The sequence below is a fragment of the Dromaius novaehollandiae genome, chromosome W (assembly GCF_036370855.1).
Source record: "Dromaius novaehollandiae isolate bDroNov1 chromosome W, bDroNov1.hap1, whole genome shotgun sequence".
Taxonomy (NCBI): Eukaryota; Metazoa; Chordata; class Aves; order Casuariiformes; family Dromaiidae; genus Dromaius; species Dromaius novaehollandiae.
This window is the reverse complement of record NC_088130.1, coordinates 54,326,995-54,341,610: the sequence shown is the minus strand read 5'-3', so window position 1 is coordinate 54,341,610 and position 14,616 is coordinate 54,326,995. Positions and strand designations below refer to the sequence as shown.

Below are 14,616 nucleotides of genomic sequence, written 5' to 3'. Positions count from 1 at the left end.
GGACACCACACCCAAAAGGGCTGCTCTAAGACCGAAGTAAGCACATATTTAAATAAATACATATTTTATTACCAAACAGTAAAGTAAAAATAGCTTGGGGAACTTTCTGCTCTATTTGGTACTGAAAAAAACATGCTGTAAGCTTCTAAATAAAGCCACATTTTTACAGTTAAGACTGCCCCAGGCACTTGAGCCGTTCCAAACTTAAGTTGCTCATGCAACGCTCTATAAAATGAAATGACTGAAACACAAACATACGTACTTAAAAAGTTGCACCATCACGTCAGCCTTTTGTATACTTAAACAGCTGTGTCCTGTTACTGCTCTACCACTTTTTAACCTATCCACATGATTAACTATGGATTACACATTTTGCTTGTCTGAAAAGGCTCTCAACTACTAGGGCTTGGGCCTTCATTCCTCCAGCACCTGAAAAGCTCATTAGACATGAAATTTGTGGGACAGCTCCTATGAAGATAATTAAGACAGGTCTTCAAATGCTGTGAAGCTTCACTTCCCAGAGGAAGCAAGCAGAGATTCAATATCTTGAATTACTTTAGAAGTTTTTTCCAAAGCCTCCAAGACACACTCTTGGCTGATTTCTTCAGGCGTGCTCACATTCTCCATTTTTCTGACAGTAGTACCAGGCAGATTGTTTTCTGCAGCAGATGTTCTTTTCAGAACATTGCTATTCTCCAATAAAACTAATATTATTTTGTTAAGGAAAAAAACAAGCTTTTCCACATAGTAATGAGAAAAATTCTACATATTTGTAAGCATCATTCTAAGTGTCATTAGTAAGTCGCACACTTCAGAGCACAGTCATTACATAAAACTAAAAACTGAAACTGCTAATTACTTAAAACATCCATGATGTATTTGTAGGAAAGGTCTTTAAATAAAACTTTAATATATCCCAAAGTGTACTTTAAAAAATAACTCATGTTAAGATAATAATATATAATAAATCAGGTATCACGTTGCACAGTTTAACAGCATTACATTTTCATACTAATAAAATTAAGCAATAGCTTTAAGCATATGAAGCACTGCATACTCTTTTGCAGCTGATTGAACAGGGATGCAAAACTGAGGCAGTTGATAAATACAAAGGTAGTTTATTGCAAGAACATGTCAAAAGGCAACTTAATCATCCCTTGATCATTCTCTTGAACAGATTAGTGGATGAATGTCAGTAAAATTCATAAAATACTCTTAATAGTGGTTCCCATCTTTGGTATTTCTCTCTACTGAGAAATAACTCCTGACACCTGGTAAAATGCTGTAACATTATAGTTCACTCTCCTCGTTAGCCTAAGATTTAACTTTTTTTCTGTAGCTATAAGTACCATCACAAAATGTTCAGAAACAACCTGCTATTCAGATGTAACATGTTAGAAATAAGGGGTGGGGGTTATCTAGTTTGCCATTGTTTTTGTTGCCAGTGGTCTTACACAGAAATGGAAAAAGATACATGAAAAAACAAAAATGGATAAATGAGGAAACAAAAGTGTCTTTAAAAAGGAAATTTTAAGAAGTGGGTAAGACAGAAAAAGAAGTTATGATGAGGATAGGGTCTTTGATGATCTAAAAATTGCAGCTTTGAATATGCAGATGAACAAAAAATACTCATCTTCACAGCTTTTAAAAGGATACAGTTAAATCTCTGTATTTTTTCAAGCTCAGCATCAGCAGACCTGTATAAAAGATCATTATTAATCACAGTATCTACAAGGGTTCTCAAATGTAATTTTGTACTTCAGAATTTATTTTTGTATAGTTTTGCAGAACTATAGATAATCAGTTGAGCAAAATCAAGTGAAAAAAAGCTTTATTTTTATCTTTTTTTCAACAGCTAGTCAACGGCTGCATTTGTAAGCCATACATGTTTCCAAAAATCAGGGCTCTGATCTAAGAATAGTCTCTTTGCCGTATAGATATAGATAGATTTTTGTTTCATCAACTACCGAATTATCAATGATTTGAATAAACAAGTGCAAGTGTAATCAATTGCAATTAACATATTTTGAATACCAGACTACATTTGTATATGATGTCAGGAGACCTTTGGTCAGTATCTAAATTAAAAAGGACAAATATATTAAGGACAAGTGATCCAGATGTCATTTAAAAGCTCAGTGCACTATTTTGGACTGTTTGCTGTTCTGTTAAAAAAAAGCCTTTTTTAGTCCAGTTTCTCCTGTTCACCTTGCAAAATATTACTTCTGTAACATTAATCTTACTTTGGCAACGTCACCATAATTCTGCTGGTGAAGCACAAGAAAACAAGCTTCAGCTAGGACTCAACTTATCTAACATTTTAAATATTGAAAGAAAAATATAAAACCATGCAAAATAGTGGATTTCAAGGTTTTCATTTCAGACTCTTAAGAAATGCAGTCTGCAAAACACAGAATTCTTAGTCTTGTTGAGTTCTATTTTCAATATTACTTATAATCAATTATATAGGATAAAGATGAATACCAGTTTCCTTCATTTACAGAGCATGCAGTATATTCAGGAGCCTCCTCCCTGTCATTCAAACTTCTGCACCATTCTATTACTGTTCTGATGTACCTATGTTAACATGAAAATTCACAGAAAGTAAGTGGTCATTTAGATGAGAAATACACTCAAACAAAAAGTTGAAGGCATGAACCAAAACACCTGTATTTGAAAGAAAAAGCCATGATTCAAAATGTAGCTTTTTCTCTAGGTTTCTTTGCCATTTTTTGATTCCCACTTTTTTTTTCCTAGATGCTCCTTCATATTTAATTCTATGCAGTCCTAGAAAATTATAACAAAGCTGTATGATTTGTAATTAATAGTATACAAATGTTAATTTTTTTCTATGAATGTCTGCTTGCTAGAACGCAGCAGAGTAAGCTTCTGATCACTCCCATAATGAGGCTGTAATTAGAGCAAACAGATTAGAAAAACAATCTGCAGACAGAGGTCAATATCTGTAATGAAACAAAAACTGGATAAAGCTCTGTCACTTCCTTGCTCTATTTAGGGCAAAGATTTTTCTTTTTTTTTTTTTGCTTATCCACTGATTTAAGTGCCAAGTTGCAGCTCTAGTTTGAGATTTTATTTTTTAAAGACATTACTTTTCTATAACAGTTATTCTGGAATGACAGCCTGCTGTGGTCCTGAGTCATACAGGCCTTGAATCCTTGCCAGATATGAGATGCAGCTTTTGTCATTGTGTTTTTGTGTTTGGGGGGGGGGGTTGATACACTTTCTGATACACTTTCAGTAAACGTCATTGCGTCATACAAAAGGAATTGCACAGAATTCTTTAATACTTAATTTAAAATTGTTTATATTACTTATACCTTTCATAGATTCCAGGACGACTCATTTGGATTAGCTGCTGTAGCCCATCAGGAGTAGATAACTTACACCAGCCTACATTTTCATGTACCTTAGAAGAAAAAAGTTTTAAAGTATTAATGTTCTGCTACAGTCTGGAAAAAAAGGAGGCATATAAGTATTATCTACTAATTTAAAAATTAAATGTCTGTGAACATTCCACTTTAAACATTTTAAGTTTGTATTTTGCTAAGAATAGAACTTGGCGTAGCCTGCTGCCGCAAATAGAGAAAAGCAAACCTGGCATGGTCCCTGACACTGATTTTGTGCTATTTAAGAATAACTGATTTATAAAAGTGTGAAGAGAAGTTTCCAAACGCATAGAACTTTCAATTCTTTCTACTTTTATCATTAGTTTGTGTACAGATTTGACTTGGTTCACATTATGTTGTTACTGTATCTTTACAAACTGAATATCACATTTAGATTGTTTATAATAAAGAGCTCCTCAGACACTTCAACATCTTTGTGTGTCTTGTCACCTTAGGGTAATAGCAAAGATACACAAGCCAAAAATAGTGCTGTTTTGCAAAAGTCAGCATAACCTTTTCACTTCCATATTAAGTAGATTAAAACAAAAGTATCTGGAATCCCACATCCACAAGGTTACATTTCTGAATACTGAAATTTTTCACTATCCATTTACTCAAAAAGGGTCTCTATTATAAATATTTTAATGATGCTTTTTGTCAAAGTGGGAAAATATTTAAGATATGCTATTAGTTTCTTAGTGGATGATCAGGAAAAAGGGTCCCAAATCAGGAAGCTACACACTACAGCTCATATAGCTTTAGCTATTATTATTTCTAATCTGGGAACTTGCTAAAAACAAGTTTGGTGAAGACAAATTAACATGACTGCACTGCACAGAGCAGGCTAGGCTTCAGGTCAGTCTTAATTTATCTTTTATATATAAGAAGATATTGCATAGCTTACAAAAGTGAGTGAGAATCCAGCCCATCATTTGATTTTCATGTTTTAGGACAGGAGGGAGTTCAGAAAGGAGAATGATTTCTCAGACAATTGTACCTTCCTCATTCCTTTATAGATAATTTGAAATTACATAAAATCAAACACTCACTTCTTTGACCAATATGAGTGACTTGTTCAACAGACAAATGGTCTCATTTATGTCCTTAGACATGAGTTGTGCACTAAAAGTTTTTTCCTTCTCAGATTTTGGTTAAAATACTAAGAATATATTAATGGTGACATCACATCTCAGGACAGTTCTGATATTCCCTTAGACTATTACACCAGCTTGAGAGCAAACCACAGTAGAAAAAAGATATGACTTATGAAATTCCCAAAAGAGTTCAGTTTGTGTTTTACAGGCATCAAAAATTTTTTTTCCATTCCTCACTAATTTCCTAATAACATTTTCGTATGGAGAGTTTTAAGAACAGCCATTCCTCTAACCCATGAGATACCTGGATCCTTCTACAGCCAGGGCTGAAATCCCAGACCATATTAAAGGTCATCCCATCCCAAAACATAGCATGGACTTTATTATCTGAATATACAACAAGTCTTCCTATTCCAGGAATAACTTTTTCAGCCAGCAAAAATGGCAACATTTCGCGTCCATCTGTCTCAGGTATCTAGAACCAAACAAATACATAAAAAAATTCAGGAAAGGTCACTTATGCCATTTGAGCTATTTATCTCTCTCTCAAATTTTCAGTTCATTTGTTTTACCAGACCACCACCAGCCTTCCTATTCACGCAATTGTTTTCTGCTTTACAAATGTATCTTAACACTGCATGGTTTTGGTTCCCAAATATACAACTCTTGGTCTTTGTTTACAGGATACACACACCATTCTCCCCCCCCAGACTAGGTTCTGTTCCCCCCAGCTGATATAATCATTTTTTAAACACAGAAATACTTATAAAGTTTCAGCTACATACCATTTTCCAGCAGCAGATACTATAGTTATGAGTTAATGAAAGTTTAGTCTTGTAGCAGTACTGAAGTATTCTGAGGAAAAAAAAAACACACAAAATACTAAGCATCTCATAATTACTTATTCTGTCTTTTATACAGTTGTGACCTTTGTTCTACAAGTTTACAGATGTCCCCTGTGCTAATATAAGTTCCTTTAGTTTTTACACTTAATGTCATAATACGTATTATGTATAATTTTAATTACTGTCCTTTCAAAGTCAGAGGAATTAATATAACAATAATGAAGTAGAGGAATAAGTTACTTGGTTGCCTGAGTAATAATGGATGATATAGAGTATGGACTTCCTGGTATATCAGGCGGTAGACTGTTTATTGAATACATCTTTTCTTCTCTCTGCAGTAAAAAGCAGAAAGGAGTTGAGTTATTGTAGCTACCACAGAATGAAAGCTATATTTAAAAGCTTGCAAGGCATGAAATTGTGTTGACTTCTAACCCCCAGACAGCAACTATAATCACATTTAAATTTATCCCAGAAAAGAGGTAAATATCTAGTTGAAAAGTAAAAAAAAATCAGATGTATCCTTTAAGCCTACTTCTGTGGCAAGATATATATTCATAGTTTCCATGCACTCAATATGGACCAAGAAGTTGTTGTATCAGACAATAGACTGTGGTTCATTACTGAGTAACTAGTTTGACTGTAAGTTAAAGACCAGGTTTGAAGGCTATAATGTTGACTTTTATGCTACTTTAAAATACAAATATACAAATCTAGTGAAGGACAGAAGAAAAAACCTTTCTGACTTCAAAATATAGTTAATTAATAAATGGTGAAAAAAGCAAGGGATAAATTTACAAAACATAAATGGAGTAAAAGCTGTGCCAGAGAAACTTGTCACTTAAAAACGAAGAAGTATCTTTGCTATTTTGCCTCTAAAATATTTTTTTTAAACAGAGCAAATTTGTTATTCAACTCAGGGATTTTTTTTTTGAATTGCTCTACCTACCTACCTAAGCGTGGAAGAAGCCATTACCATCTTTCCATATCAGCAAGCACCACTACTACTGAATACTGAATATTATGTTCTGGGACAAGAGAGATTAAAGGACTCCTGCATCTGCCTCCTGGCTTTCAGAGATGTTCTGACCCTAACATGAAAGAGAACGATGCATGATCGTTCAGACTGTCTGTAAAAATATCCTCTTTAAGGCGGTACCTTCAGTACAGCGCCATATTTCCCCCCTTATTTTCCAAGAAGAAATCCCTTTGCTCTGCTGCTTAGATTTGGATACTGCTCTTTACGTGCACTTTTTTCAAACAGATGACACTCAGTTAGCCTACAACATGTGAGGGCAGAGTGGTAAAACAGCGCCTTCATAAACATGCATCCTAACAGTACAGTTACTCCTTCACTTGCCCAAACACACCAGGGTGTTTCACTGCAGAGCTTGTCTAACTACTGCTTTTGTCTCACACTCCAGTCCACTTTTCTCCAGCATGTGAACTGCAGTATGGAAACAGAAGCTGTCTTATTATCTTCTTCTTCTTTTTTTTTTTTTTAATCTTTTCAGTTACATGCAAAACATTGTATTAAGCACTGCATAAGCCCTTGAGAGGATCTCTACTCCAGGAAACTTACAATAGACAGACAAGACAGACAGAGAGAGGTGAAAATCACTCCTCCAGCACTAAACAGCTGGTCTGTGGCAAAACCAGGACCAAAACCAGCACGTCCTAGATTGTGTCCCCACATAGTACCCTGCTGAGAAAAAGAAAACACTTCCAAATACATAAGAAAGATTAGAGTTTACTCAATGTAATATGTTTAAAAAGTAAACTCCTCTTCTAAATTAGTGAGAAGCGGATATTACAGAATCTTGCGACAATACCTAAGCTTTTGAAACAAATGTTATAACACACAGATTTTTCTTATTGTGTCCATACATTCTGAAACAGAAGGAATAATTTAAAAATTTGTGTATGATTCACTGATTGCTTTAGTTATTACAGTAATTACCTGATGGACAATTGTAGGGACTTCATTATAGGCTAAATAACCAAATGTGTTAAAACTATGAAAGCTGCTGACAAAGGATTTTGGAAGATATTTTTAATAGTTTTATTTCTACCTTTTTTGTTCCTTTCTGAATTGCATAATGTTTGAAGTAGTTTCCCAAAAATGCTCCTTCTGACTTGAAAAAGGTGCCATCATCAGGATAAATTTCTGCAATGTTGGTACTACCATGGATAAACCTATGAGAAATAAGATTTTTTATAAGTATTCAAAATGCTGTGTTACTAGACAAGCAATACACATTAGTACAGTTGAAGAAAACAGTAAGCACAAACATGTTTTCACCAAAACACTCACAAGAAAAGCTTTTTACCTTTTCCCAAGCAGCAGAGCTTAGCAATTATTTCTTTTAAGACAGAAGGTTAGCATTACTTTTATAATGTAATGAGGGGCTTTTTTTTTTGCATGTGTTTTTTTTTCTTTTAAAGAAACTGAGGAGACATTTTAGTATGCTTTGTTGAGGCAGACATCTCACAAGAGCTATTTAATCCTCAGACAGCAAAATACAGTGATGCTGGAGAGAGAAAATCCACTCTTTTTAGTGGGCCAGCTCTACCTACCGTATACAGAAGAAAGAATTGTCAGACTAACTGCTTCCTAAACAACCTGAAATATTCACTCCCATTACAGCTGTACATTTTTCACTTAAGACTACCAGAGTCTGTGATCATGCAGTATCTTGGGGCTCAAAACTTGTTTAAGGATCGATTTCTGCAACTCTGTGGTCAGATGCCTTGATTTCAGTAGTGGGGCTTTAAGACCCAAAAGAAATAAACTATAGTCCTGAAATGTTGCTAAACATTTTGTTCAGATGAGTTCAGAATTCAGGAATTACTCTGAGAAAAATGAAAAGCATTGGGCAGAAAGATTAAAACTTTAAAGACTGAATTGCTTTTATCGAAGATACTGTATCTATTTCTCTTACTGCAGTTGCTGATAGCAAATACAGCATTTTCAAAGTTTGTATCACAACTGGAAAGGCCTATTTTTAAAAAAGTTGTATTTATAAAAACATAGGAATAAGCTGATTGTGAATAAAATCCACAGCAGAGTTTAGCTGCCTGTAACAGAGTATTACAGAGATCACCAAGACAAACATTTCTAAAATGTGAAGTCTTCAACACCAAGAGAAGCAATACACTTTGCAAAGAAACCAAGCATCGTAATTGTCAGTGAAGCCTATGGGAGCTACAGCTGCCCAGTAACATCTAGGAAGTTAGACCATTTCTTTAAAATCCTTAAAGATGATTTCAGAGTCTTTGCTTTAGGCACACCCACTTTCAGACCTGGAAACATACTGTATTAGAAAATTTGAAGCAAATCTGAAGCCAGTAACGAACAAACAGCAGAAATGAACAGAATCTTACATGAAAGTTGTGTATAGTTGGTCAAGGACTGAGAAAGGGACAAAGACAGACATTTAATCTTAAAGCTCAATTCCCATACAAATGAAGTCTTGTGAAGATGAAAAGCATGATCTCCTTCATACCTGTAAAAAACACCTTGGTACCATACAACTTGAATTAGCTGAGGATATGAATGCTTTTCACTATCTTCATTCTTCTGTTGAAAGAAGTCACAGAAACTCCACCTGTGTAAAATACAACAAAAGTTTCACTAAATCTGCAGGCGTTTTTTTTTCCAGTCACCATTTCTGTATCCTATACAGAAATATGTTTCTATACTGAAAACAGATGTATGCATATCTGTTCAAAGGAAAAGAAAATGTGTATTTTCAATGACCTCTGGTTCCTTAGTTATCTGAGTTAGGTACCACATTTATTTTCTCAAATATAAAACCAGGTACTCAAAGGTTTTCTGAATTCTTTTTAGTGGTGCTGACAGAGAATATATGTGACTGTCCCAACTCAGAAGCGTTACCTTCTTGAAATCAAAAATCCGAAAAACCCCAAACTGTGGTCTTCTTTCTCAGATTCTCTTTTTCATTTACATATTTATACAGCATGTCAGGAAATAAAATTTTATTCTTCTCTAAACTAATCACTATCTAATTTCATAATTTCATTACAGTAGGATAAATATGGTTAGCCTCACAAATTTCACATTGCAAGAAGTTCCTACTAAAGAAGAACAGGATAGTGCATTTTTTAATTTCTGATAGATAAAACTCAGGTATTTTGCTAGAGGCTGAAGTTCAGAATTGTAAAACATATGTTAACAACTAGGAAGCAAACAGTTTATATTACCTGTGTAAATGTGGTGCACTGCAGCTGAGTGGCAAAGCTGTAGGCAAACAAGAAACTGTTTCATATGTTTCAGAGTCTTTTAAAACATCAGAACCTATAGATAAATGGTTATTTTCCTCACAAGTTTCCATCTGATTGTTAAGAGTGAGTAAGTTATAGCACATTAATGCCAATGACAAAGGGTATTTCCATTCTTCTGGGTATGAGGAAACAGACCAACACTGTGTAACCCATGCGTATTCAGAAGAACAACTTGTGAGGAACAAAGATACTTCGTCTCTGTCTTCTTGGTCCTTTGATTTGGTTAGTTCTCTGTATTTACTTTCAGCACAACCATGTTCATTCTTCTTAGTCTCTGTCCTCATTTGTTTTGATGACGTTTCTGGAACAGCATTTTTATTTGATTGTCCACACTGATTTTTGGGTTGATAATTACTGTTTTTTTGAGAGGAGCATAAGGATGCAGATGGTTGACTAACTTTGCATAAGAACTCCACTGTAAACTCTTGCTGCAATTCTGACAGGTAAAGGTGAGCATAACCATCTACTGATGAGATCTTCACATTGCCATTATTTATACATGTTGTCAGATCAGCAGTAGCGGGGTCAGGCCATCTAACTTCTAAGATATCCCGGAGAAGAATCTAATACAAGAAAAAGGATTGGAATATGTTGTAAGATAAAAATGACATGCTTGCTTGAAGTTACAGTGGAGGGTTTACATTTAAATGAATTGAATGTTTCTGCAAGGTGATGTGTGGCAAGATATTTTATCCTATAATTGCATACATGAACTCAAGAGGAAGTAGAATTATCTTCATATCCTGCTTTTTCCTGTTCTAACATCAAGGTTGTAGTTTAATATCCACTCATAAACCAGTAAGCTATAAAAATGGCCACCTGACCAGCCACAGTTGCCCACAGACAGCACATATTTCTGTTTCCAACCCCTTCTCAAGAAACACTGAAGAAGAGGCCTAAATTATCTTGATCAAATCAATTAATGGTGAAGTTCACAGGGAGCCTACATTAAAGTTGTGTACATTAAAGTGTCATTCATTTTGAATCTTCATTTATAAAACTAAAATAATCCTATGAAGTGGCACATAACATGCATTCATGTTTTCTTACCATAACTGAAATGCATCCAAAGTCTTTTGAAACTATGTGGGTAAACTTACCTAATCTCCTGACCATGGTAGCAGCACTGAAGATTAAGTTACACAACTGTTGCTGGGAGATATGTGAAACATGCTTCTGAGGAATTTAAATTATAAAAAGGCTTTAGACTGTTACATTACTACATTCAGAAAGTCTCAAAAGAGTAGCCTCCTCTTGCCCAAACGATGACATTCAAGTGCAGATTCAAGGCCACATTATGCTAAATGCAAGGCCCCGGCTGGCCTGCGGGGGCTCGTTACCAGCTTCCTGTGAGCACCTCCTGTGTAAACTGGAGCTCGGTATCAGGTATCTCTTGTTATAATGGACAGCTTAAGTGTGGGAAATAGCAAAGGCCTTAAAAATAGGGGCACTGGTTGACAACACAGAACAGTCAAGTGATGGTTAGTTACTGGTCCTGGAAGCAGTAAATGGGGCTGGGGGGGGGCTCCAGCCGGGCCCGGTGCAGCCAGGCCAGCACTGCAGTGACTGCTGCCTCGGCAACCGCTCCCGAGCCCTGAACGCACTAATGTACGTTTTCGGCAGGGAGATCCTGGATTTGACAGCTTCTCAGGAAAGCCCTATTTCATTGAGTCTTCTCTGAAAAAGTTTTAAGTACAAAAAAAAAAAAGAAAAAACCAAAAAACCCGCATAGTATCAAATGGAAAAAAATCCTAGGTTTTATTCTGGCTAAGAAGCAAACTCTTCAGTGTTCAGCTGTAAAAGATACGCATAAATACAGGACTAAATTTAATTTGAAACTGCAATTTAAAATGCCTGTATTCTAAGCAACTTGAACAATGCATCAACCAAAACGTACTCTGCAGCTCTTCAAGATCTGTATTCCTACACAGGCACACAAAGCCGTGCAAGTGCCTTTGTCAGACTACCAGGAGCTTTTTTTTTCTTTTTAAATGAAAGCATTTCATGTATAAAACTTACTTTTTTTCTTTCTGGGGATATAATATACGAAGGTAAGTACGGGCGAGCACAAAACTTGTTCCGGAAATCTAGAGCTCGTATAAGTTGTTCCTGATTTAAAAAAAAGGGGGGGGGGGGGGGAGGAAAACGTAGCATCATGAGTTTGTCTGTCCAGGGAACACATTTTAGCGGATTTCACCCGCCTCCCTTCCGTGAGCAGAGATCAAGGTGTCACCTCAGTTCTGTGTGGAGCAACAACAATTTCGCGTGTTTCTACGCAGCAAAAAGGTGGGCGCAGCCCGCGCAGCCCAACCGCCGCTCGCCCCCCCGCGCGCGCAGCCCAACCGCCGCTCGCCCCCGCCGCGCCGCGCCCCCTCGCCCGCCACGCACCCTGCGGCCGCGCACCGCGAAGGGCACCCGCTGCCCCCGCGCCTCCGCCCCCGCGCCCGGGGCCGCCGCGCCGCGCCGGTACTCGGAGCCGCAGGCGGAGAGCAGCAGGCGGGCGCCGCCGGCGTAGTGCACCTCCACGGATCCGTCCCCGAAGAGCGCCATCAGCGTCTCCGCCGCCATGTCCCGGCGGCGCCGCTCGCAGGGCGGGAAGCGCGGCGGGGCGGGGATCGGGCAGCAGCCGGGCAGCAGCCAGGCAGCGGGGGGCAGCTGTGTCAGCGCACAAGTGCTGATCCCCGCCAGCTTGGGAGGCAGGAGCAAAGTCGTGAGAAAAGCAGGCAGGAAAAATATTAATTAAAAAGGACTGCTCTTTAAGTTTATTAATATAGCGTGAAGTGGTGGCCTTCTTTACATACACCTTCATACAGTGGAAAAATCCAACAAATACCATGTACTTAGAGCAGGGTCTGAATCCCAGCTGAGTACAGACTGAAGGATTAATTAACACCAATTTAAAGTTAACCCTAGTAGCCTTTTTGGAAAACATATTCCCCCCCTCCCCCATTTATGTTGTAATCAATGTTGTTTTAAACTGTCACTTTACTGTTAAGTGACAGTTTATTGTTAATTTCTGTGTATAGCACTAAGCAAATGTAATTCAAGATCCTTTGATATACAGGTCACACTAGATGGCCTTATAATCTCATCTACCCTTAAAAACATCCTTCCTTACCTCTGGAAGCATGGGTTTCTTAGAGCAGCATGGAAATGTGGAAGAAGTGAATTTGGTACAAATTTCTGTTTTCTAATTTGCTGATAAAGCAGTTCAGAGGGTAGATCAACATCTAGCAAAGTGGCTGCAGACACAAATATGCATTAAAATAGTAACGTTCAATTTCTAATTCCCTTTGTAATGGTTATTATACTGCATTGTACTTGTCCAAAGCAAGTTTCAAAGTACATTTTTTGGATTATAAAGCCTGTTTATAGAACTTTTATTGAAAGAAAACCTAGCAATGTAAAGATATTTGGTCTTAAACAAGCACAAGTCTAAAAATGTAGGATCTTTTTTAAGGGTCTTTAAAACTTAGGGTCTAAAAATTTAGAATAGGATTCAGAACGTGCAGATTCTTCTTGTGGGCAAGTATTAAATTATTTGTATTTTACCTATAAAAAGTAGAAATAATGGTTCTTTCCTGCTTTGTAAATTTTGATTTCTTGTTTATTGATGAAGCAAGCCATGGAAGATGTATTGTTTTTTTGCTGGCAATGTCACTCTTAGGGTTACAACCCTGAGCTTAGGAAGTACAGAGGTAGGTCACCTCCCTCAAGCTAAAAGTAGGTGATCTCTGTGCTTGAGGGAGGTGGCAAATACAGCAATTAATGAAGTACAAATTTGCATACTTAACTTTTGGCTGGCGTGACACTTTTCTGTTTGGTATCAACTAGTAGGATCTACAAGAACAAACTGGATAATTAGAAGTATAATTGATTCAAGGAGAGGAAGAGTTGCAAACAAGCTATCATAACAAGCTAATAGAATAAGTGAGTTCTGTGCAAGGACATGATGATGATGAGGAAATATCGGCCCTGAGAGAAATAAAGATTACGACAGAATTTGTTATACGATGTCATTGAAAGTCAGTACCATAATGGATTTATGTCTTAAAAAAAAAAATCTTAACTATGCCTAGCTTGCGATACCTGATGTAGCTGAGCCAGTCTTGCTTCTTTGTGTAGTACTACAATTACATTTAAACCCAACACTCAAAAAACCTAGTGTTTGTATTTATAATACGAAAGACTTAGTCCGGCAGCAATTAGTTCTTAGCAGAAAAAAACTGTGGTTTGCAAATACTGAACATATTTTTGTTAAGTCACAATTGATTTGGCAAGGTTGCAAAACTGTGCAAGGTTTTTGTGATGTGTAAAGTTAAAACTATGTAGTTAGGTGTAAGAAATCTAACACAGCATATGTTTCTCTTCAGAACCGGCACTTAATGACAGCTTCTCCTCTCCCCCAAAGTGTTCTTTCTGTGCTTCTATGCCTTAATTAGCTTCCCATTATGCCACAATAAAAATAAAACTTTTTTGATGAAAAGCATGTTTGCACAGCGCACTTCAAATTTGTAAATACTGAAGTAGTAGGTAAAAATCATCTTTAAACCCCTCAAGACTCACCTCTATGACACACAGAAGAACTAATGCCTGTTAAAAGGAGGCAGACAAACGGTGAGTGGTGACTGTTATAGCGCAAGACCTGCTTCTTTCTTTCGCTCTCACATATCTCATTTCACCATCATTAATTTGTATTAGAACCCTGTGAGATTTAAGACAAGCAGTGAAGACTGTTAGATGTTTAAGGCAAAGATTATCCTGTCTTCTTTACTAGGTAGGACAGAGTTAAAAACAGATGCCCTGCGAAATTTTTCCTAGAGCAATACAGGCCTAAAGGTCTTACAAACCTCCATGTATATACACATGTAAGACAAATTAAACCTCTCCACTATCTTGAACTTAAGCCTTTTTCCTCCTGCAGAAATAAAGTTCATAGAGTGGGACTTAATTTGCAAACCTTGATCT

The 14,616-nt window shown here is 36.8% G+C and overlaps 1 protein-coding gene across 3 annotated transcripts; it reads right to left on the bottom strand.

The window, feature by feature from the left end:
* Positions 1-47: 47 nt before the first annotated feature.
* On the bottom strand, positions 48-14,501 carry LOC112984009 (uncharacterized protein C5orf34 homolog). Of its 3 annotated transcripts, XM_064500016.1 has the most exons (14): positions 14,215-14,501; positions 12,767-13,488; positions 11,668-11,757; positions 9,568-10,211; positions 8,850-8,951; positions 7,416-7,539; positions 6,926-7,048; positions 5,587-5,678; positions 5,287-5,356; positions 4,806-4,976; positions 3,339-3,427; positions 2,485-2,577; positions 1,657-1,697; positions 48-704 (listed from the first exon to the last, which is right to left on the bottom strand). In XM_064500016.1, the coding sequence occupies exons 2-14, from the start codon at positions 12,776-12,778 to the stop codon at positions 511-513; spliced, it is 1,845 nt and encodes a 614-aa protein (XP_064356086.1). In that variant the 5' UTR covers positions 12,779-13,488; positions 14,215-14,501; the 3' UTR covers positions 48-510. The 3 variants fall into 3 exon arrangements, with proteins under 3 accessions (XP_064356086.1, XP_025957292.2, XP_064356085.1); XM_026101507.2 differs by lacking the exon at positions 14,215-14,501 and having other exon boundaries at positions 12,767-14,195; XM_064500015.1 differs by lacking the exons at positions 6,926-7,048; positions 12,767-13,488; positions 14,215-14,501 and adding an exon at positions 12,037-12,297.
* Between the last annotated feature and the right edge of the window lie 115 nt (positions 14,502-14,616).

What these genes read in the sequence shown, in the direction of transcription:
- LOC112984009 (XM_064500015.1), bottom strand. Translation starts at nt 12,216, where the DNA reads ATGGCGGCGGAGACGCTGATGGCGCTCTTCGGGGACGGATCCGTGGAG. An exon ending in TATCCCCAGAAAGAAAAAAA is followed by an intron (nt 10,212 to 11,667) that starts GTAAGTTTTATA and finishes TTCTTGTATTAG; the next exon opens with ATTCTTCTCCGGGATATCTT. An exon ending in TCTGTAAATGAAGGAAACTG is followed by an intron (nt 1,698 to 2,484) that starts GTATTCATCTTT and finishes TCTTTTATACAG; the next exon opens with GTCTGCTGATGCTGAGCTTG.